This window comes from Alligator sinensis, unplaced genomic scaffold, assembly GCF_000455745.1.
Source record: "Alligator sinensis unplaced genomic scaffold, ASM45574v1 scaffold1097_1, whole genome shotgun sequence".
Taxonomy (NCBI): domain Eukaryota; kingdom Metazoa; phylum Chordata; order Crocodylia; family Alligatoridae; genus Alligator; species Alligator sinensis.
Window position 1 is genome coordinate 2,074,476 of NW_005841950.1, and position 26,355 is coordinate 2,100,830.

The 26,355-nt window shown below is 48.4% G+C and overlaps 3 protein-coding genes across 9 annotated transcripts in view; 1 reads left to right on the forward strand and 2 right to left on the reverse strand.

Moving 5' to 3' along the window:
• Positions 1–2,917, forward strand: part of LOC106721985 (zinc finger protein 7-like) — a 13,126-nt gene extending 10,209 nt beyond the window's left edge. For 5 of the 6 annotated variants that reach the window (XM_025199842.1, XM_025199839.1, XM_025199841.1 and 2 more), the window contains exons 4-5: positions 1,008–1,121; positions 1,669–2,917. In XM_025199842.1, coding sequence (XP_025055627.1) covers positions 1,008–1,121; positions 1,669–2,315 — 761 coding nt within the window. In that variant the 3' untranslated portion in view covers positions 2,316–2,917. The remainder of the gene's footprint in view (positions 1–1,007; positions 1,122–1,668) is intronic. The other variant, XM_025199840.1, reaches the window with a different exon arrangement.
• An 8,470-nt stretch (positions 2,918–11,387) lies between these two features.
• LOC102377634 (E3 ubiquitin-protein ligase TRIM21-like) lies at positions 11,388–19,344 on the reverse strand. The gene is given in 7 exon segments (XM_014518375.2): positions 11,388–12,521; positions 13,783–13,889; positions 13,979–14,001; positions 15,112–15,342; positions 17,892–17,987; positions 18,761–18,921; positions 18,924–19,344. Coding segments are annotated over 7 exon segments (1,416 nt in total). The 5' UTR covers positions 19,177–19,344; the 3' UTR covers positions 11,388–11,976.
• A 2,737-nt stretch (positions 19,345–22,081) lies between these two features.
• On the reverse strand, positions 22,082–25,453 carry LOC106721986 (zinc finger protein 436-like). 2 transcript variants are annotated; one of them, XR_003093217.1, is made up of 5 exons: positions 25,330–25,453; positions 24,803–24,922; positions 23,478–24,503; positions 23,098–23,160; positions 22,082–22,502 (listed from the first exon to the last, which is right to left on the reverse strand). XR_003093217.1 is itself a non-coding variant. In XM_014518363.2 (3 exons), the coding sequence occupies exons 1-3, from the start codon at positions 25,448–25,450 to the stop codon at positions 23,488–23,490; spliced, it is 1,257 nt and encodes a 418-aa protein (XP_014373849.2). In that variant the 5' UTR covers positions 25,451–25,453; the 3' UTR covers positions 22,082–23,487. The 2 variants fall into 2 exon arrangements, 1 of the variants encoding a protein (XP_014373849.2); XM_014518363.2 differs by having other exon boundaries at positions 22,082–24,503.
• Between the last annotated feature and the right edge of the window lie 902 nt (positions 25,454–26,355).

The window sequence follows — 26,355 nt, forward strand, 5'->3', positions numbered from 1 at the left end:
CCCCCCCCCCCCTTGGAGATCTGGTGCCCCCTCAGACTCAGGAGGCACCAGTCACCCATGAAATTAAGGACAAGAGATGGAAATGAGATCTCATCTCACCCTTTGGCCAGCATAGAACTGGTCTCTGGGGTATATTTCTAAATGATTAGTCTTAAGAGCAGGCAAGGGGAGGTGGAACCACTGTCCAATACGTCTGAGCAGCTAAGGGCATGGGGTATGAGTAGCGCACACTGGCATGCAATAAGACTGGGCAGCCCTAAAGAAGCACTTTACTCCTGTGCCTTAAGTCTCAAGCTGGCAGCCTGTAGCCCAGCTTGGTCTGACAGAAGAAGTGAGGGAAGGAAGGATGTTCGTGAGTACATGCACATAACGAAATAAATGAGTGATTATATCAAAGTCCAGAATCCCAAAACAAAAGCTCTTTTATCAGAGAACATCAAATAAAAGTGCTTATTATCAGAGTGAACACAGATAAAATGGCCAAGCTACCCCTCTAGGCTGCCTTAAGGTAGAAGGCTTCAGTGATCAGGGAAGTGGTTTAAAATTGCTGATGTAAATCTGGGGTTTTGCCACCTTCGAGGTACCCTGGCTGTAGATGGAGATAAACATGCTGAGAAAGGTCAACCATTATAACTTTGTAGTGTGGGCCAAGCCTAAGTCAGCAGCACAGCCCTACTCATGCCCTCCTTGCCACTCTGGTTCTCATTCTGTTCCTGGCAGGTGCAGCCAGTTCTGAATAACTTTGTCTGCATGCCTCCCTCTTCTTGGTTGCTTTTTGGTTTACTTAAATCTTGGATCTTGAGGCCACAAAGCCTTGAGTACCTTGCATTTCCCTTTTCTGCTTAGACTTTTAAGTACTCTAGGGCACATACATGTATACACACACACACACACGGCTCTGTGAATTGTAAATTTACTATTGTAAATTGGCTGGAATATATTTCTGAATATGTGTTGCCCAAGTGTATATTCATGCTCCTCTCTCAAGCTTTCTTCATCTGATGCAGGACTTCTGATTTCCAAACCTGATGTGGTGTCTCAGCTGGAGCAGGGGGAAGATCCATGGGTCTTGGATCTCCAGGGCTCTGAGGAAAAGAAGCCCCTGAGCTGGACCCATGCAGGTAAGGGGTGGGTTAAACTGTAGAGCAGGGGTGGCACGCTGGCGAGGTGGTTGTAGCAAGTAGGGAAGGGAGCAGAAAGCAGAACAGCAGATTAGGCATAAGCAGAAAGCAAAACAGGTGACTGGGCAGGGGAAAGGGATCAGAGAGACACTCGGGGAAGGTCTGGGGCCAATGTGTGGCATACCTGCTGAAAAGATTTGCCCCCACTGCTCTAAACTATGTGTTTGCAAAGTTGTTAGCTAGGATTCTTCATAACGCTGTGGTTTGGCCTCATCTCACCCAAATCAGCTGTATGGCCAGCAGGTACTCTGTGTTCAGATACCACAGAAGTCTTTGTGACATCCTGACCTGCATCTAGCACTAGTTCCTTCCCTTGAATGTTCAGATGGGATTTGGAGGACAGCTTGTCCCCTTTCCCTTGAGGGTTTAGTGGGTTTCAGATCCTATTTCCCCAACGCCTATTTTTGTTTATTCTGCCTGCTTCCAGAGGCTTTCCTGTCTCCTGGCACCGAGAATGCCTCATCTCTGGATCTTTTCCCTTTCCTAGCAGGCAGTGGGATGAGTGAGAACGATGAGGACAGTCCCCAGGAGGAGGGTCCTTGGCAGGTGGAACCACAGAAGAGGTCACTGGGAAGACCCAGAGAGAGTGACTGTGCACGAGGAGAGGCCTCTAGGAGTGACCTTGGCACAGAGAGGCAAGTGGAAACCCTCATGAGCAAGGAACAGGGTAAATCAACCACCCACCAGAATGGAGCCTCCAGTGATCTACACATGACTAAGATGCAGCAGCTGGCAGAGGGGCAGAACGCGTGTCCAGACTGTGGAAAAATCTTCAGTTGCAACTCGCACCTTGTCAGACATCAGAGAACCCACACAGGAGAGAAGCCCTACAAATGCCCTGACTGTGGGAAAAGCTTCAGACAGAGCTCCCATGTGATGATACATCAGAGAATCCACACAGGAGTGAGACCCTACAAGTGTGATGAGTGTGGGAAAGGCTTCCATTGCAGTACGCACCTTGTCCGGCACCAGAGACTACACACAACGGAGAAACGTCGCAATTTCCCTGCCTGGGCTTCTGTGAACAGCTTATTTCCTGCACCTATGAGTATCCAGCTCCCTGTCTGTGGAGTTGGAGGGCAGCTGCAGGTGCCCCCGGGCTGCTCAGTAAATCTCTGGCTCTGCCTCCTTTAGAAAACCCCAGGAAAGGCAGGAGACATTGCAGTCCTCTCCACCTCGGCCTGGCTGCCAGACCGTTTCTACCTCTGCTGCTGGGATGAGAAAGAATGAACTTCTGTCTGGACTCAAATACCTCTCCACTAACCAAGTCATGTTCCTCCATGGAGGATGCTTGCACGAAACATCCTTTTTCTAGCCAGCACACTCTCTCTGCCGCATCAGCTGTGATGTGGGTTGTGACTCTCTCTTGTCTGAAGCCATTGATTTATAGAACAGGTTTCCCCTAGACCCGTGTTGCTTGACTTCTTGGTCCTATGGGCCACAGGAGTGGTGTAAGGCATGTCTGCAGGCTGGATTGGGCCTTGGGGACCTGATGCCAAGGTGAAAGAACTGGTTCCGAGAGATTTCCTGTTTGCAGATGATGCAGCTTTGGTTGCTCACAGTGAATCTTCCCTGCAAAATCCTTTGGGCAGATTTTCTGAAACATGCAAGAGCTTCAGGATAGCAATTAATCTCAAGAAGACTGTGGTCATGTACCAAGGGGTGAAAGAACCAGTGCCTGACATCAGGATGAATTTTTTGGTGCTGTTGACAGTTTTTGCTACTTGGGTTCTATGATCAGCAGGAATCTCATACTGAACTAACAGAATTGGAAAAATCTTGACCTTCAGACTGAACTGACTGATAGAAATAGAAAAGAAGCTAAGAATTTGGGGCTATTACAGAAACGTGCATGGAAGAACAGCAAACTATCAGTGAAGGTGAATATATGAATCTACAAGACTTTTGTGCTGTCTTTCCTGCTTTATGGTTCAGAAATGTGGACTACATATGCTAGACTGAACAGCTTCCACATGAGATACCTGTGTAAGATCCTGAAAATAAAGTGGGAAGATCAAAATATGAAACACAGAGGTACTGAAATGCTCAGGACTAACACACTTAGAAACCACTCTCAAGAAGAGGAGCTTGCAATGGACTGGCTGTGTCAGGAGAATGGGAGAAGACCATACCCCCCAAATCTTTTGTATAGCTAGATTCAAGACAGCTATAGAAAATAGGGTGGCTCTAAGGCGGGGTACCATGACTGAAGTCATTTAACATCCTGGGATTGAAGTCATTTAACATCAATGTAGAAAGCTGGGAAGAGCATGTAGAATCCTGTCTGATCTGGAGGGGACATTTAGCACCGGGTGCAGCTCAACATGAAGTGGCTTTGATCCAGAGGATGGAAGCAAAATGAGAAAGAAGAAAACAGCATGCTGGAAACTTGGACTCTTAACTCAGACAACACACGGACCTGTGAAACTACGTCGCAGTGGATGTAGTCTTTCTGGACTTTAGGAAGGCCTTCGACACTGTCTCTCCCCCCATTCTCATTAAAAAATTAGGCGACTGTGGTGTCGATGCCTACACAGTCAGATGGGTGACAAATTGGCTAGATGGTTGCACCCAGAGAGTGGTGGTGGATGGGTCATTTTCGACCTGTAGGGATGTGGGCAGTGGGGTCCCCCAGGGCTCGGTCCTTGGGCCTGCACTGTTCAATATCTTCATCAGCGACTTGGACGAGGGGGTAAAAAGCACCCTGTTCAAATTCGCAGATGACGCTAAGATGTGGGAGGAAGTGGGCATGCTAGAAGGGAAGAATAGGCTGCAATCGAACCTAGACAGGTTACGGGGTGGGCGGGTCAGAACAGGATGGGTTTCAACACTGACAAGTGCAAGGTGTTGCACCTGGGGAGGAGGAACCAGCAACATACGTACAGGCTGGGGAACTCCCTTCTCATCAGTGCAGAGACAGAAAAGGATCTTGGAGTCATTATTGATTCCAAGATGAACATGGGCCACCAATGTAAGGGCGCGGTCAGGAAAGTTAACTGCACCATGTCATGCATCCACAGATGCATCATGAGCAGGTCCAAGGAGGTGATCCTCCCCCTCTATGCGACACTGGTCAGGCTGCAGTTGGAGTACTGCATCCAGTTCTGGGCGCCGCACTTCAGGAGGGATGTGGACAGCATGGAGAGGGTCCAGAGGAGGGCCACCCACATGATCGGGGGCAGCAGGGCAGGCCCTACGAGGAGAGGCTACGGGACCCGAACCTGGTCAGCCTCCACAAGAGAAGGCTGAGAGTGGATCTGGTGGCCATCTATAAACTGGCCAAGGGAGACCAGCAGGCAATGGGAGAGTCCCTGTTCCCCCAAGCACTACCGGGAGTAACAAGGAATAACGGCCACAAGTTGACTGAGAGTAGATTCAGGCTAGATATCAGGAGGCGCTACTTCACAGTCAGGGCAGCTAGGATCTGGAACCAACTTCCAAGGGAAGTGGTGCTCGCTCCTACCCTGGGGGTCTTCAAAAGGAGGCTAGATAGGCACCTAGCCGGGGTCGTTTCACCCCAGCATCCTTTCCTGCCCACGGCAGGGGGTCGAACTTGATGATCTGCTCAGGTCCCTTCCGACCCTACCAACTATGAAACTTGTAAGAAGCTGTGTTGCTCTTGAATTGGCCTTTTAAGCCACAAATGGATTCATCAGGCATCTGACTTAGACCTCTTACATGCACACCATGATCCAGAAAATCCTGGGACATCCACACAGCTTCGCTCCTGGGACATCCATTGGAAGGGGAAAGCACGGCTGTTGCTCTGATGCACCTTGCTCATTTCCGGGGACGTTTCATCTCCTTGCTCTGGCTGGTACCTCTCCAAGGAGCTTCCTATCACTTAGTGTAGCACCCTCTATTTCTGGGGTGAATAAAACCTGCAAAAGTAGAAGCAGCCTGCAGTCTGGCTTGTGTGGTAGTTTTTAACCTGGGAGACAGCTTGCTAGCACTGAGGAGGAGCTCAGGCTGCCCTTTCCCTTCACATAGTACTTGGGAAGTGTACCCAGCCCCATTTTGCCTCCCCTTTGTTCTTCCAGTGCTCCACCCAGCATCTCAACCCCCCTCTCCCATTTCCTCACCTCTCAGTCTGCATCCCCTTCCTTCCCAGCTTTGAGGCTATAATGCTTCTCCCTGCCCTGCTCACTTACTGCTTTGGCTGATATGGTCTCTTTTCCCCCTCCTCCCTGTTTTCCTTTCACCCCTCTCTTTCCAGCTCCTTACAGGCCCAGCCTAAATCTCTGCTCATTTCCCACTACTTCTTCATCTTCCCCTGCTTCACCTTTTGTTGTGCAGGCAGGATGGGGAAGCCTAGAGGCCTGTGTGCAGTTCTGGCAAGGAGCTTTAATAAATAACCTAGCAGTCATCCAGATCTTCAGTAAAGGCACCTAGGCTTTGAGTTTTCCCTGCAGGTCACATCATTGCCCTGCACTTTGTGTGAGGCTACATGTGGGAACTGGAAATAGGGCAGAAAACAGGTGACCAGTCAGTCAGACTTTTTCCCCAAGGAAGGCATATGTGCACATGAACACTAAGGTTTTTCAAAGGATGGAACTAATCTCTAAACCCCCAAATGGCTTAGGTCCTTGAAGCTACTTCTCCCTGGGTGACATGGGAACTGAGATGTTTGAACCAATGCTAGAAAGGAGATGCTCCCAGCAGGGCATGGTGGTTTGGCTGGAGGAGAGAGGAGGGGTCCAGGTTATCTTGAAGCTACTTCTCCCTGGGTGACACGGGAACTGAGATGTTTGATTTTTTTTTTTGTAATTTGTATCCAAGACCAAATTATCCAATATGAATTTCAAATCCTAGAGCTCAGAACCATAAGTAGCCCTACTACCAGCAAACATCCACAACCCACACTTGGGACTTCAGATGTTTCCAAAACCTTTGGTGGGCATCCTACTTGCATGCCCAAGCCCAGAAACTTGAGGTTTGGATGCCCCTGAGTTTTGCTTGCTCTTAGCCATAAGGCCCTTGGAGCGAGCAAGGGAGGAGACTCCCTGTTTGAACTAATGCTAGCAAGGAGATGCTCCCAGCAGGGCATGGTGGTTTGGGTGGAGGGGAGAGGAGGTACCTGCCTCTGTCCTTTGCTCCTCCACTTCCTCCCCTCCAGCCCTACAGGTGCAGAGTCTCTGACCTGCAGGTTTTGTTCCAAGTCTATGAATTCTGCAGCATTTAGACACACAAAAGGCCAAAGAGGTATTTCCTAACCCCAGCAAGAGGTCACACAGCATTCGTATGTTATCCTGTCTGTGTTCTAAAGGTACCTCAGGCAGCTGGAGTGATGGGATCAGCATCTTGTTACAGAAATCCAGTCCTGGACAAAATTCCTCTCCTTTTTGAACAGGATGAACAGATGAGATCCTACGGGAGACCATTTCACTGTCAGCCTAGATAGTTATATAGAGCAATAACAGCTAAGGAGATTGCTAAAACCAGGCACCAGGTAGTCCCTGCAGCAGCTGTCTGATGTCAGGTCACTTTTCCTTCCTGAGCTTCCCACCTGTTTGCATCTTTGCCAAAGTGCCTTGAGAATGACCTCTGAGCTATGTAGTATTAATCAGTGCAAGAGGGCAAGTTGATTACATTTTTAAAATGCTGAATCAACTTAATTGTTTATTCCTGCTATAAATGCTGCTTGTCAGGAAGTGTCAATACCACCAATGAATGGAGTGAATACATTGATAAGGCACTTTGCATGATTTTTTTTTAAAGTCACTTATTTAAAGAGAAACAATTAGTTCATTTTGAAAAAGTCTTTCCACTGTGCGTTTCTTTAGATAACTACAAAAACACCAGCATGCCAGATAATGCAGTTGGTGAATCCTGTAATTCATGGGAGTAGGACCAGGCCCCAAAAGGCCACCTAGGAAATGCTTGCAGAACAGCAGCTGTCTGAAAGTTTGATTTCTCCCTGTATTGTGGCCTGTAATTGATCTCTTAAAACACACTTCAAAGGGTTTTTAATAACAAAGTTCTGTTGCTTCATAGATAAGACTGAAGGTAACTTTAACTTGTGGGGGTTTTTAATGGACTCATGTATCCCTTCTGGCAATCACAAGAAAGGCTGACTGCATTGATGTTTTATAAGTCAGAGCTTCTGACAAGGCAAAGTCTCTTTGTAAAATCTGGGATCTTCTGAGTTGCCCCCTTCCCTGTCAAAAAAAAATAGCTGCAAAGATATGTTATTTATTATTTCAAAGGGAGAGAGAAAGTGGCTCAAGGGATCAGTCACTGTCCTGAGAACTGCATAGACCTGGCTTCAGTTCCCAGCTTTGTCCCTCACCTGTGGGCTCTGGGCAAAATATTCCCTTTCTCTAGGCCTGTTTTCCCCCTCAGCTGTCTTTAACTCTTGCTGCAAGACTGTGAACAATTTGGCATAAAGACTTTCTCTTGCTGCTGGTTTGTACAGCACCTGACACCATGGGGCCCTGATAATGCATTAGAGCATTGGACTTTTTGCACACAGCCAGGAAAGAAGACTTGAGAAGCAATAAACATGAATATGTGTGTATCTGCAGTTCAAAGGTGCAACTGCTCTGTGCATCTCTGTTACCTGGATTACAGGTGAACTGGAGGTTGGCTTGCAGACAAGAGGCAAGAGACAGGTCTGCAGCCCGACCTTTTATTGCTTACACCTCAAAACTCAGACACTTATCCCAGAGTCTGTTTGGCTACCCATCACAGCACAACACAAGCTCTTACATATACTGGCCGGGGAGAGTCAAGAAGGGGAAGAGGATGGGGCACAGACTAGCAGCAGGTCTTTTTGAACGTGTGGAGTTCCCCAATTTTCCTCTGGTCTATACCGTGTACTTGGAGATGTCTAATAAACATTCTCTAATTGGTTTAATTCACTTTTTTTGTTCCACTGAAACGTATGGGACTGTATTGAACCAGCTGTTGCATGGACTCGGAAGGGATCGATCAGTTGGGATTTAAGTTACAGTTTGAGAAGGAACAGTTTCTTTTCTCTTTCCTTCACCATTATGAAATGCTCCTTGCCACCTTCAGTTTATGGCAGGGATGTCAAACATAGGGCCTGGGGGCCAAATCTGGCCCATGCAGCAGTATGGTCTGGCCCACAGGTTGCCGGACCAACCCTATGTATCAGCCCTGGCCCCACACGGTGCATGCAGCATGTAGGCTGGACACCATGCCGTGCACACTGCAGACAGCACAGGGGTTTGGTCTGGATCAACTGTGTTGCATGCAAAGTGCACCCTGTGCCAGCCCTGGAAACCATGTGGTACCCCACCAACCAACCCTGCGCATTGGCTCTGGGCCCAATGGCACAGGGGGTCTGGGGCATGGGCTGCATGTGGTGCCCCAGACTGATTCCCTTTGCAGTCTGCAGCACTGGGTCCAGCCTGTGCCCTGTGCCAGCCCTGGAGGCTGCTGTGTGGTGCACGGGCTGGACTTGGTGCTGCAGCTCTTCCATGAGGGGCTGGTTTGAGTCCAGCCCACAGACTGGATCAGGGACACTCCTCCAGCCCATGAGGCTAGATGAATTTGGTACCCCTGGTTTATGGCCTCCATTGACAAGCCTGCTTTAATAAACAAGCTAAGAAACATAACACAAGTATATGTCATTTTATTCTAATAAATACAATACATTTGGTTACATCAGTCACTGCTGGTAACATTTTAAAGTTGATGTTATGGAGCAGTGTATGTGGATAATCTAAGTTAAGATTTTCCTTTACAAAGTCTCTTTTCAGGCCTTGTTCTCTCTTTTTTAATTTGACCTTATTCCTGGTTTAGCTTGATTGCATCCTTTCGTTTACTGACCAAACTACTTGTCACAACTGCAAAGATTCACTTTCTGGTCACTCAGAAGCAGTCTTCGGGGCCTTCTGCTTTATTCAGATTCCTGCAGCTTGGTTTAGGTCCCTTGAAAATGGTGGCTATTCAGCCTCATGCTGGGAGTTTGCCAAACTTCAGGGTCTGAGGTCAACCCTGCCCTGTTTGCCTCCTCTCTAGCTCTTCCCACAGTTCCCCACTCCTGCACCCAGTCTTCTCTGCATTTCCTGGAAGGAGAGCAAAGTAATCTGCAGACCAGTTCCTAGAGGGGTGGTGAAGGGGAACCTTGGATACATCTTAGTAGGGTGTTTGAGAAAAATCAGCTCAGTGTGAACAGATTTGGCCCTGGCACTGTGGTATGTTGTAGATAAAAGCGGTCCCATGGGGCTCAGACTGACCTGAGCTCCAGTAGGAGGAGTGTAAACCTATGCTTAAGTGCCAAGCTCCTGGAGTAAAGTCAAGAACCTAGCACTAGGTGCTTAGGCTCACTAATGCTACTGGTATGAGTTTAGAAGAGCACACCCCAGACCCCCACATGCTAAGCAGAAAACTACCCAGGCCTAAGAAGTTGGCAACACCAAACTCACCTCTACCTCTCCTTGGAATGTAGGTGCCTGATTCAGGGCTGTCGGTGGTGCCTCCATCCACTCAGGATCCACAGCTTGGAATCCACTGGAGCCTCAGAGTAGGTGTCAATGACTATTTTTGAAAGACCTGAGCAGGGATCACTATTCACTTTTTAAAATGTAGCCGGGAGAGAAGGTGATGCTGCAGTTGCAAGTACCCACCTTTGATATAACAGCCTGGTGCAGCGAGTCTCAACCAGGGGGTTGTTAGGTGTGTATACACAACTCACAAAATAGATGCAAAGATTTCAAATAGGAAAAAACATTCTGACCTGTTGTGATCTTTTTGAGTTCTTTGCAGCAGAGGAATGGCTCTATTTTTTTTTCTTTAGAAATGAGTGAAAACTAAAAGCTAGCATTTTCTGAGGACGCTTCAAGCTTAAGCTTGAACCTGGACAGGTTAAGAACCACTGGCCTATCAATTAGAGCACTCGTTCCGGAAGTGGGAGACCTGGGTTTAGATTACTCCTGAGCCTTAAGAGCTTAAAGCTCATATCTTCCCATGTCCCAGGAGAGCAGCCTAATCACCTAGGTATGGGGTAGGGTTCCTTGAGCCCCCTCCACCCTTCCTGTAGAAGCTGGAGTACTGTGTGGCAAATATGGGAAGATTACTGGGGCAAAGAAAGTGCCCTACAGGGATTCTGACTCTGAGTGTTGTTGGGGCTCTCACTTGGGTCCCTGTCTTCTTCCAAGACTGTTAATGTACTTTACATTAAACAGTCATTGGATAACTGCCCTTCCCTCCCCACCTCCCCAAAGTAGCCTGGGAGGAGTGACTGGCACCACATACTCTTGCCTTCTCAACCAAGTGCCCTAACCAATAGGCAGACACGGCTACAACCTACACCCCCCAACCAATAGGCAGCACTATCAGGCTCCCTGTCTTTGGCCCTATTATTCTAGCATTCCTTTCTGCACAGTTGTACAGCTTCAACATGAAGGCAAGGTGGAAATGTCCCTGTACCTAGCCTAGCTTCTTTCCTGGATACTTTCTTGGGAGGTGGAAGATGTGGGTTTGAATTCCTTTAGGCTGAGGAAGGCTGAGAATCAAGGATTTTTATTTTTTGTCTGAGTACTTTAAGCACTACTCTATTAGGTGGGGAAAATGCCTGTTGAAGTTAGCGTGGTTCAGAGAAGAAACACAAAGAAACACAGGAAAGGCCTGGGAACAACCACAAATCTGTGGGAGGTCACAAGGACCCCAGTGAAAGCACACCCAGCAGAAAAGTCCTGCAGAATAAACCCCCTGCAGTGATCCCAACTGCAGAAAAAGCTTCAAGCAGTTCTTTGTCCCCATCCCTAATCACTGCTTCTACATGGGAGAGAAGCCCTATATCTGCTGCTGCTGTGGGGAAAGCTTCAGAAACTACTTTGGCCTCACTACCTCCCAGCAAACCCACGTAGGGGGAAGATGCTGCTTATGCAGCAAATGAGGGAAGATGCAGTCACCAGGACTTTGATCTTCGCTGCCTACCAGACAATTCACACAGGTAGTCACAGAACCGTAAAAATCAGGAATACTAGTGGCAGAGGTGATCTTGACCCATGTACACAATCACCCTCATCTCAAACTACGTTATTTAAATACTTTTTTAGAAAAAGAAATGTTTAAAAGATCCATGACTCAAGAGTGAATATATTAATGACCAATAAAACTGTTTTAATAATGTCAGACACAGTGCTAACAGTTTATGCATGTCCAAACATTTATTTTTCCACTGACTTTACAAAAGTTAACATTGAGAAGTAACTGAATTACAACCTTAACCATGGCCTACTTTGTCTACTGCCAACTCAGAGCTGTAAATATCTAGAAAATGTGTAGAAACAAAAGCTGTGCACCTAGTGCTTGCTTAACAAGTGTGGAGGGGTTATTCCAAGCTCTAGTCATGTTAATGGGAGTTGAAGACAACTGGAATATATCTGTTGACATCCCTGGGCTTTGGATCAGACTTAATGAGAAAGCTGTCATTCTATAAATTGAGTGCTATGCTTAACAGCTTTTGTGGCCAAGAAAATAACAGCTGAATTTTTTTCAAAGTAGAGCAGGGTATTTATCCACACAGCAGCCACTGAAATTTAGTGGGAGATATTTTTTTCCTCTGGAACAATTTATGGAAACCTCCAGCTTCACTGAAAAGCTAGCTTGGGTGCACCAATGAAGGGTGCAATGATAGTCCCCTTAAATGTACTTTATTCATTCGTGTCGTAAAACCAAGAACATTGAAAATATTCCAACATGATGTTCCCTGTTTCCCAAGCATCATTCCGAGCACCCCTAGACTGCTGGAAGAAGGGGTGGGGGGTAGAAGTCCTTTACTTGGCACACCTTGTCTTTGATTCCTGTAGTATAGAAACTGTTTTTATTCCTGCTTTGTAGCTGGGCAGATTATGAGAGGAGCTGAATTTTTACCTTCCTGGCTGAGGCCAGGGCTGAAGAAAGGCCGCAGCACCCCACAGAAGACCCCACTATAAGTATAGAGATGGGTCCTGTCAGTTGCATTATAAAATGACACCTCACCTGCCTTGTAATCCAGGAAAATCCCCACCTTGCTGGGCTTCACTTTCACAGTGAGAGTGGTTGGGCAGGAGAGCAAGGCCTTGTACTGATCTCCATTCCTCAGCCAAACTCTCCAGAATCCAGAGAAAGGGGATAATATGATATGTCCCTTCCTGCTCACAGACTCCTTGCACACTCCCACATCCCATTCAGGCTTATCTCCCAACTCCACCTCCCAGTAGTGCTTCCCAGAAGTGAACCTCTTTGAACCCAGCACCAAGATGTAAGGATCGAATCTTTCCAGATTGCCAGGCAGCTCCTGCCATATGCCTCCATGTCTCACACTTCTTCCATCCTCAGACAGCACAAGGGTAGGGTGAGCGGTGTCTGGGTCGAGAGTCATGTCCACTGCATGGGGTGCGGAGGAGAGAAGAGAGAGAGAGAAAAAGAGGGTCATTGTAAGGGACAAGATTTGGTCATTGTATTTAAAAGGAAATTAAACTCCAGTAATACTTCAGATAAATAAAAGAGGTGTAATAAAAAGTAAACTGGCTTGTGGTTATTGCAGAGGATCACAGGAAAATCAGTTGTGTGGTTAAGGCACTGGATGAAAATTAAATGCCAGGGCCTTGGATTCAGATCCTATATGACAAATGGACTAACATACCAAGACCAGTAATGCTTTTCAGACTCCAGGGCACTGTGGTTTCTGTAGTGACGTACAGTGGCCTCACAGAAGCTGTCTGGAAGGGGAAGTGGGATATGGAGGTTTCAACATTTGGGGCTTTTAGCCCTGAGAAGGCCATGGGAATGGTGAGACATGGGTAGTAGCTGAAAATCCCTGTGTTAAATGCTTGGTAGTGAAATGGCCAACAGTGTAGCCTTCTATACCTTCATCAATAGGTTTCAGAGTCGACAGTCCACATAGGACTGTCTACACTGCAGAACTGAGTGCTCCATCTCCCTGCTCCTGCTTCATGCTCATCAACCCCCAAAATGAGTCACTATGCGCAAAACCTAGGCTCCTGGTTGTTCATGGCCAGCAGTTTTGGGCTCCCTCTGGGCATCTCATCCCATCATTTCCAGGGTTGATGCACATGGAGTAGGAGCCAGTGGGCAGTGCTTGTTGCCTCTGCCATGGACTTAGTTTCAGGTCAACATGATTAGGGGTATTCAACCTTTTTGCCCCGTAAGCCAGCTGAGTGGCAAGGGGATGCTCTATGGACCAGATCGGATCCCATGTGCCAGGATTGGGCTGAAATGCCCAGGTTGGGTCCTGTACGGCCTTGGTTGGCCCCATACACTGGGGTCAGGCCCTGGTGCTGCTTATGCCAGGATGAGGGCCCTGGGGTCCATGCTGCCTTCACCCTGTCCTGCCTGGCCTTTGTGCCAGGGGCCCCTGCCCAGGCCCATGTTCTGGGGTCAGGGCTCCACGCCAGGATCAGGCTCCATGTTGCCAGGCACCCCGCATCTAGCACACAGGATCTACAGAATGAAAAATAGCACCTCTCTCCTCTCAGAGCTACTGAATCAACCCGTCTGCAGACTCAGGCAGAAATCACTCAAAAAAAATATTCTGGAGCCTGAATCTGAGGTTAGGGATTACATTCTGTGGCCAAGGGCAGAGGACTGTGGAGCACTAGTGGATAGTCTATGACTCTTTGCTTACCTTTGAATTTCTTTAAAATGTCAATAATATCAACATTAGGAATGTTGTAAAAGTTCTTCAGTTCTGTTAAAACAACTTCTGGTTTCTGCACATGAATATTTTCACTCCTGGGAAGAACACAGACCATGTTACTGCTCACACGGTCCATACAAGTATTTTGACAAATTTGTTAATAGAAGCCAAAGGGAAAAAATACCTGGTCAATATGTTTTTCACATCCTAAGACAGAAAGAAAAAATGAAATTTGCATTTTGAAGCTTCTTCAGTAAAATATTCAGAAACTTTCCCTGGATAATAAAATACATCCTTCTCCTGAAGGCTGTTTTCTTCCTGACTTGTTATGATAACATTCTATTTTCTAATTGTTATAACCATGTCAGCATATTTAAGTGAGGTGGAAGCATATAGTTTAAGAATCCTAACTCTAGACCTGAGGGTATAGGGATCTAGGATTTCGAAAATGGGAGTGCGACTGGTACTTCAGGAGAAACTGTGAACCTCTCTCCTTCCCTAGGCCGCACAGACTGCGCTGCTGCAGAAGCAGCTGAGGACTTTTTTGAGTTCTCAAAGCAGGTAAAAATTCATCCTTGGCTGAGCGAGGTACCCTGGGCAGCTACTCCCTGCAGCCTCCAGTTGGAGCAGGACAGGAGTGGCCTTGGGACTACCCATGCCTTCAGGTCAACTGGGGACAGTGGTGGTAGCTGGCAGTCCCCCATTCCTGCACTCAGCGGTCTAATTAGCAGGGTTTGCTGGTATATAAGTGTAGTTCTGCTACTTATATACCATTTACATACCATCACCATGGTGTCTGAGCACCCACAGTCAGTTAACAGGTATAGCCAGTGTAAATCGGCATTGATATCAAACCAGACCAGCAAACGATTGCGCTCATATGAATTTACTCTCACATACTCCCAACAGAGGTGCGTCAGAAAATCCCCATTATATAGATGAAAGGAAGTATGGTGCAGCAATTGAGTGAGTTGGCATACGTCACACAGGGTACCTATGCTAGCTTTCAAGTCCTACTCCTACGCCGTCCTCATCTTTGCAAGCTACTATGAAGGACAACTTCACAGAGCAGTCATTCTCCTTGTCACCTATGACTATGTCAATCAGTGCGGATGATCCCCATGGTACAGGATCTTGCATTAGCTAACCCTGACACACAATTCTGGAGCAGATAGAACCACTCATCAGGGGTTTTGTCATTTAAGCAACTCAAAACACAAATAACTATTTTTCCCATGGACCACTGGCTCCCATGACAGTGACATGGCTCTCTCTAGTTCAGCATGGACTGAGGGAGGATCTGTGATGCTTTCTCACCTTCAGGAGCTCGGCAGCTGGTTGCTGGCATTTCTCCTCTGCTTTGCTGATCTGTTCCAGTAGGGAGTCTCTCTGCTCAGAGAGCTTAATTAGATTCCCATGCAGCTTCTTCAGTGTCTTCTTCTCCTCCTGCCTCAGTCTCTGATGAAGGAGATCCTCTTCCATACTCAGGAAACAGTAGAGCTTCTCAAATTCTGTCTCAAGTTTCATTCTCTGGGTATGTGTTTTACACTTAAACAAAAAAAGAAAGAAACATTCACAAGGATGACAGAAAAATATCACTTTGGGTTGGGCTGGGAGGTAGTGTTGACAAAGAGAGATGCCAGGGGCAGATCTGCTCAGGACTGCAGGGTGTTTCTGTGGATGTTCCTGAGCCCTATGCCTGGTTTGTACATGACATGCTATGCAACTTTGGAGAAATTGTTTTATCTCCATGTCCTCTCCCCTCTTTGGTCTTTCTTGATCATTTAGCCTGAAAGCTGTTTTGGGCAAGAACTGCCCCTCAGCAAGTGTAAAAGTGCTCACCACAGTGATACCCAAGTTCTTATGTAGGACTTTGTGGGTGCATCTACACCAGACATTTACTGCACAGTAGATGAATTAGCTGCACAGTAAACACTGCATGTCTATATGTGCACCCATATTAGGGTGAAGTAAACTCATTTATTCTGCAGCAGGATAGTACTTATAAATACAAGGTAAGTGCCTTGCCATGGAGGATTAAAAACCTCTGCGGCAAGGCACGTATAGTTGCTGCCCCAGTTGGCTGGGACACAAGGTGCTTCAGTGCAGGGGCTGCCTGCTGGCTAGCCCAGCACTGAAGCCCCTTTGTGCCCCAGTCAGCCCCTTGACAGCATGTTGAGCCAGGGAAGCAGTCTCGGGCTGGCAGGCTGACTGCCTGGGCCCCCTGTCAGCTGGGGCTGCTCTGACCTGGCTCAAGGTGCTGTGATCCCAGGAGCATGTGTAAATGTGTGCCCAGGAGCAATAAACTCAGGCATGATAAGCACCAGAGCTTGTTGCAGCACATTAATATGTACACATAGACACGCCCTGCAGCAGCAGCATTGTTCCCTGTTTACAGATGGGGAAATCTAGCACAAGGAAGTGGAGGGTACAGTTTAGTCCACCTATTAGGCATGCAAGTGGACTATGGGCAGTTCTATTTAATCCTGATCAGGTCCCTGAAAATCAGTTAATGCCTCTTGGCTGCTTTTTTTTGTGACTCAGTTTTAAGGGGCAGATGATTCTGTGCAGTGTGCAGGGCTTTAATGTTTAGGTAGTGTTGTATTTAATAGGATTTGCAAGGGTTTTCCTTTCTTCCCTACTTCCTGTGGTCTCAGCCTGCTCTACTGTGCAACAGCCAGAGGCTGCTCTATTCCTTTATACAGAATGTATACAGAATACTCCCCATACTCTCCAGCAGTTTATTTAGCTTTCTGGACATGTTTGTGCATCTCTAGACAGTGACATCTACCATCATATTATACTTTCATTTGCTAGATTTAGAAATGTGCTTTACACTCTTGGTGGATTTACTTGAAAAAAAAAGGTGGGGGGCACAGATGTACCCACATATACAACCAGTGTGCAATGCACAACAGCAACTACTGGGCCCTGCACTGAGACGCAGACAGAAGCGCAGCTCCCAGCTGTAACTCAGCACAATTTCTGCAAAGTGTTCTGAATTACAACCATTACCTCAGACCAAACAGAAGTTCACTGCTGGTTCCAGGGGGAAGGGGAATCTAGCTGGGGCTGGGAGCCTGCAGCCAGGTTTCCAAAGCAACAGCCGAGGCTGTCTGCCAGAGCTTGCTGTTTTTAGAAAGGGAGGGGGGAAAGGCAGTGGAGGGATCTCTTTTTGGGCTCCCCAGCCAGTGTTGAAGGGTGGGGTGGGTGAACTGGTGTCCCCCTAGGGGACTCCAATACCCCTGCCCCACCCTCTGGTGGTGGGGGGGTCTGAAAAGTCTCAGACTGAATTCCCTCTGCTCCCTTCCCCCCTCCTGTTCTGAAAACAGCGGCAGGCTGGGAGCTCTGCAGATACAAGTTACAAAAAACCACATTGTTTGAAATGCCTTTATCCGATACCTTATGCAACAAGGGGTCAGATTTTCACCCGATTGGCCATTTTTGTAGCTGTCTGCAGCCATGCACTTGTGTTTGGTCCTAGCTATAAGCTGCTTTCTGTGGCCAGATCGGGCGAGAATTGTCACTTCTGTTTGCACAGTTGATCTTGGTTCTAGTGCTGCCTCAGCTGCTGGCCTGCTGGATGGTCCTTGTTAGGTTACTTCACTTCTTGGCTCCTCTGCTTCCTCTTCCACACTTTATCTACTTACATTTTAAGCAGATTTGCTCTTGTTGCATGGGCCTGTGCAGGACCCAGCAGCATGGAGCTGCGAGATGCTACTATAATTCAAATAGTGACTCATAATAATAGCACCTTAGTGTAGTGAAGAAAAGTGTGAAGTACATGGCTTTGACTGGACCATAGTGATATGAAATGGCCACATGACCGCAGCTGAAACTGCAAGATCACCATTTCTGTCTTTACAGGGTCTCTGCCCTTTGGTTCTGTTCACAATCACAAGGGGAACAGGTGTGGCATATTATGGCCTCTTTCCTGAAGGTGTGAAGGGGCTGACTCCAGCTAAATTTACTACCCATCTAGGTGGGAGTGAGGGATGCTAAACACTATGGGAATTGGGTCCTACATCTTCTAGAACCGTGGAAAACCCTACCATGGAAACATTATAAATACCATAATTAAAAGCCAGGACACTTGCCTTCCAGTCTGCTATCTTTTTCCCCTCCTGGTGTTTCAGCTCCTGAACCTTCTCAGCTTTCTCTTGTAAGAGACTTACAGCACTCTGCAGCTTCCTCTAACAAGAAAAACACATCCAATGAGCAGACTCTACATGATACCTGCAGGAAGTTTGAAAAGGTGAAATTGAACATAAGGAAGACATGGAGCAGGCTCTGCTCTCGTGATTCCTATCACCATTGCAGGAGCTGGGAGGTGGGCTTTTATTAGAGACTCAGATTTTGGCAATAGCCTGAGATGCAGATTTCTATAGCCTCAGACATGCAATAATGTGGGGGCTAAATCTGCAAAAGGGGAAGTACAAACATATGAGCAGTGGTTACATATGTGCAGACAAACACATAGCTCCTTCTCTACCCCCTAGTCTGTGTTTCCAGAACAGGACATAGCCCATAGAAATTGGTACCTGAATTTACTGATTTATTTTGCGTATGCATTATCTCGCTTTTACAACCAACACCACACTGCATCGGGCCATGTTAATGAAAGCACAAAGCGGTTTCAAGCTTGGCACAAGTTACAGAGGCAAAAGGGTAATTTTACAATGAAATTTTCTGGCGCTCAGGTGCTTGAGAGTCAACCTGCGGTTTCTTCCTAAGGTTGATAAGATCACAGAGGCACATGCATGAGTCTTATAGCTCAGGAATCCATCTCCCTTCAGTGGTGCTCAGGCCATGGCTGATTCTTAGCTCTGGGATGGCTCACACCCAAAGGGGTCATTGTTGCCCACCACAGGAAAGCTGGAAAAGCTGATGCAAAGGTAGCCCTTTCTCTATTTAAAATCAAAAGTTTCCTTTAGGTTTTGAAGCAAAGAATACAGTTGTCCCCTACCTTGTACTCCAGGGCAGCCTCCTCAATGGGAACCACATTGTGGGCCTGGTGCACCTCAGACTCCCGGCAGGTCATGCAGATGGGGACTTCATCCTCCTCACAAAACAGGTCCAGAGCCTCCTGGTGCTCTCCACATACTCTCTTTACCTTGGGCTCTTTGGCGTTTGCGGGCTTGTTTTTAGGGCTTCCTCTGCCGCACCATCCACCTGCTGTGTCAGCGTGGGCTCCTGGTGCTGTGTGTCCTTGCTGCACAGGGGACAGAAGTTTGGACCTGACTCCCGCTGGAAATAGGTTGCACAAAAACGGCAGAATGTATGTGCACAGCCTTTCATGGTCACTGGGATTTTAAAAGGCCCCTGGCAGCTTGCACAGACCTCCTGGCGTCGCGGGCGAGCACCTGACTTTGCGGCAGCCATGGCACCTTTGGGTGCAGAGAGGAGGTAGGTTTCGTTTCAGGGTTCCAGAAAAAGGTAGAGCCACTCCTGCAGCTGAGCTGGAAGTTATCCCTTGTGTGGCCTTTGGCACCTGATTTCCAAATGATGCACAGCCTGGAGTCACTGCCCTCTTGTGGCTTCAGCTGCCTTCTCTGGAGCACACCCACCTCTCTAGGCACATCCAGCAGGCTCCACCCTGAGCTGATTTCTGCTGAGGATCACCAGGGACCTGGATTTGCCATGGAAAAACATGGAGAAAAAAGTGGGAATCTTCATTTTTTTCTGCAGTTCCAGCCTGCAAGGGGCTGCTTGGGGCTGGGGGAGTGGGAAGCAGGGGGCTCCGGGCACACATGCACGTGGCAGGCAGGCAGCATGGGGAGGATGTCCCGCAGCTCCCTCCAGGTAAGTCTGTGGGGGGTGGGGCAGGGAGGGCACAGGTAATGTGGGAAGGACATGTCCTCCCCCCCCCCAGATTTCTGCACCGACAGCAGGGTGTGGGGCTGCAGGTGGGCCAGACCAGCTCCAGACAGGAGCTGACTCTGCAGCCCAGTGGACAGGACCTGATGTGGAGTGCTGTGCCACCATGGCCACCAAGGTGAGGCCCCCTTGCCTGCCCGACAGTAGCAGGGGCACATCTCTGCACTGCTATCGCTGCCATACCTCACCTTGGTGGCCTTGGCACCCGCTGGGCCATGGAGGCAGCTGCTTCCTGGAGCTGGCCCAACCCCACTGCAGCCCCACACCTGCTGTGGGCATAGAAATCTGGGAGGCACATGCCCCCCTGGCTCCCAACACATCGCCTGTGCCCCCCAATATGTCACTTGTGCCCACATCCCCCTCCCTGCATGCCCACCCCTTCCTCATATACTGGGGGCAGGGGAAGTGGGTCAGGCACCAGCAGGGCTGTGGGGGCTGTGTGTCGGGTGTGAGGGGTATGGGCAGGGCTGGTGGCGGGGCGGGGTGGTGTGAATTGAGAGTGAGGGGCATTTGGCATGACCAGGGCACCAACATATTAGGGCAGCTCAGCAACATAAAGCAGGGGGCGGGGAGGGGGAACCGCCTCAGCTGATCCCGTATCCTGGTGACTGAAGGGGGCAGGGGGAGCTCTGATTTTCTGTGATAAGAAAACCAAAATCAAATGTCAAAATATATAGGTATTTAGAATTTATTTTATTATAATGATTGAGGCACCGGTAGGCTCCCAAATTGCCTTAAAATTGCAAATGTATCAATAAAACATTGTGTTCAACCGATATCTATATGGAGAGAGAGTGCGAGCAACATTTCATTTAAATAATAGAAATATGCAGATCTGGAGTGTTTTAATCAGACAATTTGCAATTTTTTATCAGAGAATTTGTGATTTTTAATCAGAGAAAACCTGGATCCTTGGTGATCAAGCATTGGGACAGGCTGCCCAGATAGGCTGTGAAACATCCATCCCTGGAAGTTTTCAAGAGCTGGTTGGACGGACACTGGATGGGATGGACAATCCTGCCTTGAGCAGGGGCTGGATGAGATGTGATCTTGTGAGGTCTCGTCCAGTCTGACTTCGTATGATCTTAGTCTCTAGAGAGGAACCAGGGCCCAGCAGAGCCCTTGGCACAAAGGAGACCCACCTGGCAGCAGCCCCATGACCTCTTTGTTTCCCCTCCAGCTTTGTCCAGGCTCCCATACAAACTGCTGCAGGCAGCAGCTGGGCTCAGGGTGACATTTGTGGTCCCTTGTGCTTTGTCACCCAGCAGGGATGACAGCGTTGTATCACCCCCAGACTAAACATTTATGTGTGCAGAAACCAAGCTGCCCCAGACTCTCCCCTCACTGAAAGGCAAATGTGTTCAAGCCCCGCAGGCTTCCCCCTCTTTCACCCACGGACACAGCAGAGCAGAGAGATCCCTGCCCTGTGGGGCCTCTGTCTAGCTGGGGTCTCTGGCAGCTCTGGGCTGCTCTTTTCCCTGCTCACCAGTAGGAGCACTGAGCTCCTTTGTAGGAACACTGAGCTCCCCTGCTCCTCCTAGGATTCAGGCCTCCAGGCTATCACTGGAGCCCCGTCCTTTGGGACACTCAGCACAGGTTGTATTGAGATTGCAGGGAGCATTGCTGCATGTTATAACCAGCTCCCAAACCCCTCTGTGCGCTGGAACTGGTGAGATGCATATGTGATCTTTATGGAGCAGTCCCACGGCAGCCCCCTGTGTCACTCAACACCTGCTGGAGATGTGTCTCCTGCCAAAAGGATTCACTTTGCTACCGCACGCTGGCCTGGGTGTCACTGCCTGGATACACAGATGCTGGTATGTTCAGTGCAGGTCACATCAGAGGCTCAGCTAGCACATGGAGGTTGGGGGGGTGGGGTTCAGTGTCCTGTCCTATCCTGCCCCCCCCAGTGCAAAGACTCCCGGTGTGAAAGGATCCTGGGAGGATCCTACTAGTCAGCACCCAAGGTGGGTGCTCCGCTCAACCTGCCCTAGTGCTGACATGTTACACCTACACAATCTGGCAGGGAATTTGTTTTAACACCAAGCTCCCCAATGTGAAAATTATGATTTTTTTTACAACGGGGAGAGTATGAAATATGTCTCTGAATCCAGGCTGGGCCCTGGGCTGCCCTGAGCCTTCAACACCCGTTTCAGCAATGAAACTGGGGTGAGAGAAATGTATCACTTTGGCAGATGGGGCGAGTCTCTTTCCCACCAGTTCTAGTATGATTTGGAGGACTCAAGGCAGGGTATAACCTCATCTCACCACAGCTGAAACTGGACTCTTCTCCCACTCCTGGCGACAAGCTCACTGGAGAGGTAACACCCCTCTCTTGATAAATGCATGGATGAAATTATGGCAGACAAGGTTCTTTGGGTAAATCTGGTATCTTTTATTAGATATGGATTATTATGGGTGAAATGATGTGACACAGTTGCCTGCAATAGCATCTATGTGATATATAATGGCCTAGGAGGCCCTGTCCAGTACTACATCCCTTGATGGCTCCACGGCAGGACAGCTATCTGGAAGGCAGAGTAACCCCTTTGTATCTGGGAAGCTCGGACTTGTGCAGCCATGTTGGCAATATTTTCAATACGCGGTACAACAGAGAGCTCATAATTTAGTACTGTCATATCCTACTGTCAGAGGGAATGAAGCTGCAGATGACCTGCTGTACTGAAGGCAGCACCATCCACCTCAGGCACATGGGGGTGAAGTGATGCTTGGGTCAGTGGCAGGTCAGCCAGGATCAATCAGTGCAAACATGTACCAGCTTTGGGGAACAAACCCATGCTCAGGGATTGATGTGGGAATAATAAGGGTGGCTAGAGAAGAATAAAATGCTGTTACAAACACTGGCTTTGGAAACCTGTGCTCACAAAGCAACGTTGCCCTCCTAAACTGCAGGACAGAGCCCATGACCCCAGAGGACCACTCCTGGCATGTCACAAAATACCCATGTACTCCTTGGCCTCTATGGTTTTGGTTCTTTTATCCCAGGACAGCCAGTTTTGAGGTCTCTGCAATCCCTTGGTTTATCCCTTCTGGCTCACATGATCTGGGCTCTCCTTCCATTGCCCCAGCTGTGAGCTGACTGTCTCCCATTAAGCTCATTCAGGAACTGTCCTTTCCAGGAGTGATTTTTTGGGCAGAGGTGCCAAGGTTGTGAACAAATTGGAGTACAAGAAGTGAGAAAGCAAAATGCTCCAGTTGTCCTACCAGCATCCCCTGCTCACTCAGTCCTTGCTCTTCCCAACAGTTAGTCTCAACCCACAACTACCTGCTACCCCACACAGACTACAGAGCAACCTGGGACGCTCTACCGTTACAGCACAAGAAACGAGGGACTACCTGCTGTGCCTGGGGCAACAAGGGATTCACAATAAATGTTTTATTATGATTTAAATGAAACGAGCAAACCTTTCAAGGTATAAGCATCAGCTACAAAGACCGCTCTGAAACATGAGACTGCATCACTGCCACCTTGCCAAGAAATAAGGAGAAACATCTGTCAGGGAAATTATTTCAGGAGCAATCACAGTGCACGAGTGGGGCACCTTGAAGGCAGGGCTAAGATAATCCAACTAAAACCCAGTCCTTTGGCTCAGTAAATTCCCCCATAATAGAGAAAGCCAAGAAGGGGCAGGGAGCATCAGATAATAGTTAGTAAGGGGTGATCTTGCCTTGACCTTGAGGCTGGACTAGAAGCCCCTTCCAGCCCTACTTTTCTGTGATTCTATAATAAAATATAGCATTAATACCGATAAAACTTGCCTTCCATCACCCCAGAGCAAAAGTACCTGGTGCCCTTTATCCTGCATGGAGTTTCTGGTGCGATATGAGGGAGACTTTTGCTTTGTAGCTTTTCCCACAGACAGTACATTTATAGGGGGTCTCTCCTGTGTGAATCCTTTGATGTCTAATCAGCGCTGAGCCCTGGGTGAAACTTTTCCCACACTCGTGGCATCTGTAGGGTCTCTCTCCTGTATGGATTCTCTGATGGGTGATAAGGGCTGATCTCTGGCTGAAGCTTTCATGACACATGGGGCAGGTAAACGGTTTCTCTCCGGTGTGGACCCTCCGATGGGTAATAAGGGCTGACCTCACACTGAAGCGTTCTGTGCAGTCGGGGCAGTGATAGGGCCTGTCTCCCGTGTGAATCCTCTGATGCACAGTGAGATGCGAGCTCTGGCTGAAGCTCTCTCCACAGGCTGGGCACCTGTAGGGTCTCTCCCCTGTGTGAATTCTCCGGTGCTTGATAAGCTCTGAGCTTTGCTTGAAGCCCTTCTGGCATTCGGGGCAGTCGTACGGCATCTCCCCTGTGTGGACGCGCCTGTGTTTGATCAGTTCAGAGCTCTGATTGAAGCTCTTCCCGCAGTCAAGGCACCGGTAGGGCTTCTCCCCGGTGTGGATTCTCTGGTGCCTAAGAAGGTCCGAGCTCTGCTTGAAGCCCTTGCTGCACTGAGGGCAGTTGTAGGGCCTCTCTCCAGTGTGGGTTCGCTGATGGACAGTCAGGTTTGACCTCTGGCTGAAGTTTTTCCCACATGTGGCGCATTCGTACCGCTTCTCTTTAGTGCCACGTTTTGGCGGCGCGGGGGTTTTTATGAGGTTCCCCGCGTCTCCCTTGCAGTGAGTAGATTTATTCCATTTCTCTGGGTTTCTCTGCTGCCCCTCTGTCACTTGTGGTCCTTCCCAGACTTCTCCCAGCTCTGGACTCCAGGCCACATTCCTTTCCTTTCTCCACAAAAATGTCTTGTGAGATGCCACTCGCTTGGGACTTTTCAGCGGGGGTTTCTCTTTCCTCTTTTCACTCACCATCCCGTAACCTATTGAGATACAGAGAAGATGCAGGCACAAGTCATTCCCTGTGCTGGGATGAATGAAAGTTTCAAAAAGGGGAGAAACAAAACCTAAAACTCTAGTCTTCCCCAACACAGTCAGAAGCTAAAATCTACCCCCTCCTTCCCCAGAAGGAAAAAAAAAGGACAAAAGCAGCGCTTCCTTATCTAAGCTGAATGATCCTGATCTTAGCAAGATGAGGTAGGACCGGGGAGAACTTGGTGTGAATCCCAGTCATTTATGTGAGTGATGGAGGATCTGGGAGTCCATTTAAGCAGCTCTTTACCTGGGCAGATGTCTTGCAGGTTCTCCCTTTCTGTAGACTTCTGGAGATCTTCAACCCATGGCTCTTCTCCCTGTTCCAGCTGGGTGATCACAACAGGTTTGGGAACTGCAACCTCTGGGGCTCAGAAAGGAAGCAGACAAGACCAGAGATTTACAGGTAGTCTGAGACAGAGCTGTTCGCAGATATGCGGAAAACATAGGATCTGTGCAAGCCAATGGAGGAGAAAATATTCTTGGAGTCCACCTCCAAGAGTTCATAGGGAGTTCATAGGGTTCATGACAGACGTGTGATGTTCTCGGCAGGAAATTCAGGGCAGGGGATCTGCTTCTGGGACAGAGCAAGTGTGTGGGGATCAGGATGGATTAGGAGGGGTTTGAAAGGAACAGTCTCTCTCCAAAAAATTCTGGGAACTCCAGGACAGTTCCCCCCAGAAACCCAGTGTACTAGGGAGGACTTTGGAGGAGAGGTTCATCTGGACACATCAGAGACCCCACAGCTTTCACCCAGCAGGGGACAGGAATACTTACTGAGTGAGACCACGGTCTCATAATTCTCCTGCATGACGTCCTTGTAGATGCTTCTCTGAGTGGCGTCCAGCAGAGCCCACTCCCCCTTATTGAAATAAATGGCGACTTCTTCAAAGGTCATTAACCCCTGAAACAACAAGAGTCCCCCACCTCAGCACATGCTTCCTCAGCTAGAATCTCATGAGATCAGTCATAGGCTGTCCCCACACAGAGCTGGGACCTTTCCCTGGAGAGAAGGAATTTCAGAAAGTTTATGTTAAAACCCACTGTTCCCGTGGGGAGACCATGATGCCTACGGCTGAGAACACCAGTGATTTAATCATATGACTCACAATATTTCTCTGGAGTTTAACTTTTTCCATGATCTCATCATTTTTGGCATAGAGGAACAAAATATGAATCAAGAGGGCAGGTGAGGCTGGTGCTACTTTTATTATTACTTAAATCTTGCAACATTCAAGCTCATCTCCAGACTCCAGCAGGACTGACCTCACAGTAAGAAAACCCGGAAGAAATTTTCCTTCCTGGACCCCTCCCTTTCTACGTTTCCTGTGTTTTACCCATGATACCTCCAGACTAAACCTCCTGCACTTCCCATTTCCCTTTCCCACCCTCCAGGAGATGATCCGGTTGTCACTTTTCAGTATTTCAGGGCAGGAACGGTGGTGGATAGTTCCACTAGCCTGTCATATCAGCCTCTGGCTAATAGGTTGAGGCCTCTAGCAGTGCGAGTCCAATAAATACCCAGACCGCTGTCCAAAACTGCTGGGAATTGTTGAATCTGAGTTCTGGCTGCAGAACAAACCCTCTCAGCTGCTCCCTGAAAAATTCCCTACCTGGGGTGGCTCCCTTGCAGCCATTTCTCTTCCCTTTTCCCAGGAGGATCTGGATCAAAATATGGATGTTATTCTCCAGCCTGTCAGGGTGAGAAGGATGTGAAGGCTTGGGATCATAGGAAAGTAAACCTGAAAGGGACCTCATCTAGTCCAGCCTCCCTGCTCAAGGCAGGATCATATCAACCAAGTG

Bases quoted from the DNA above. Each gene is read 5' to 3' on its own strand.
- LOC106721986 (XM_014518363.2), bottom strand. From the start codon at position 25,450: ATGACCTTTGAAGAAGTCGCCATTTATTTCAATAAGGGGGAGTGGGCT. The intron at 24,923-25,329 runs GTAAGTATTCCT...TTCCTTTCTGAG, and splicing joins TGAGACCGTGGTCTCACTCA to CCCCAGAGGTTGCAGTTCCC. The intron at 24,504-24,802 runs GTAAAGAGCTGC...GTATCTCAATAG, and splicing joins CCTGCAAGACATCTGCCCAG to GTTACGGGATGGTGAGTGAA.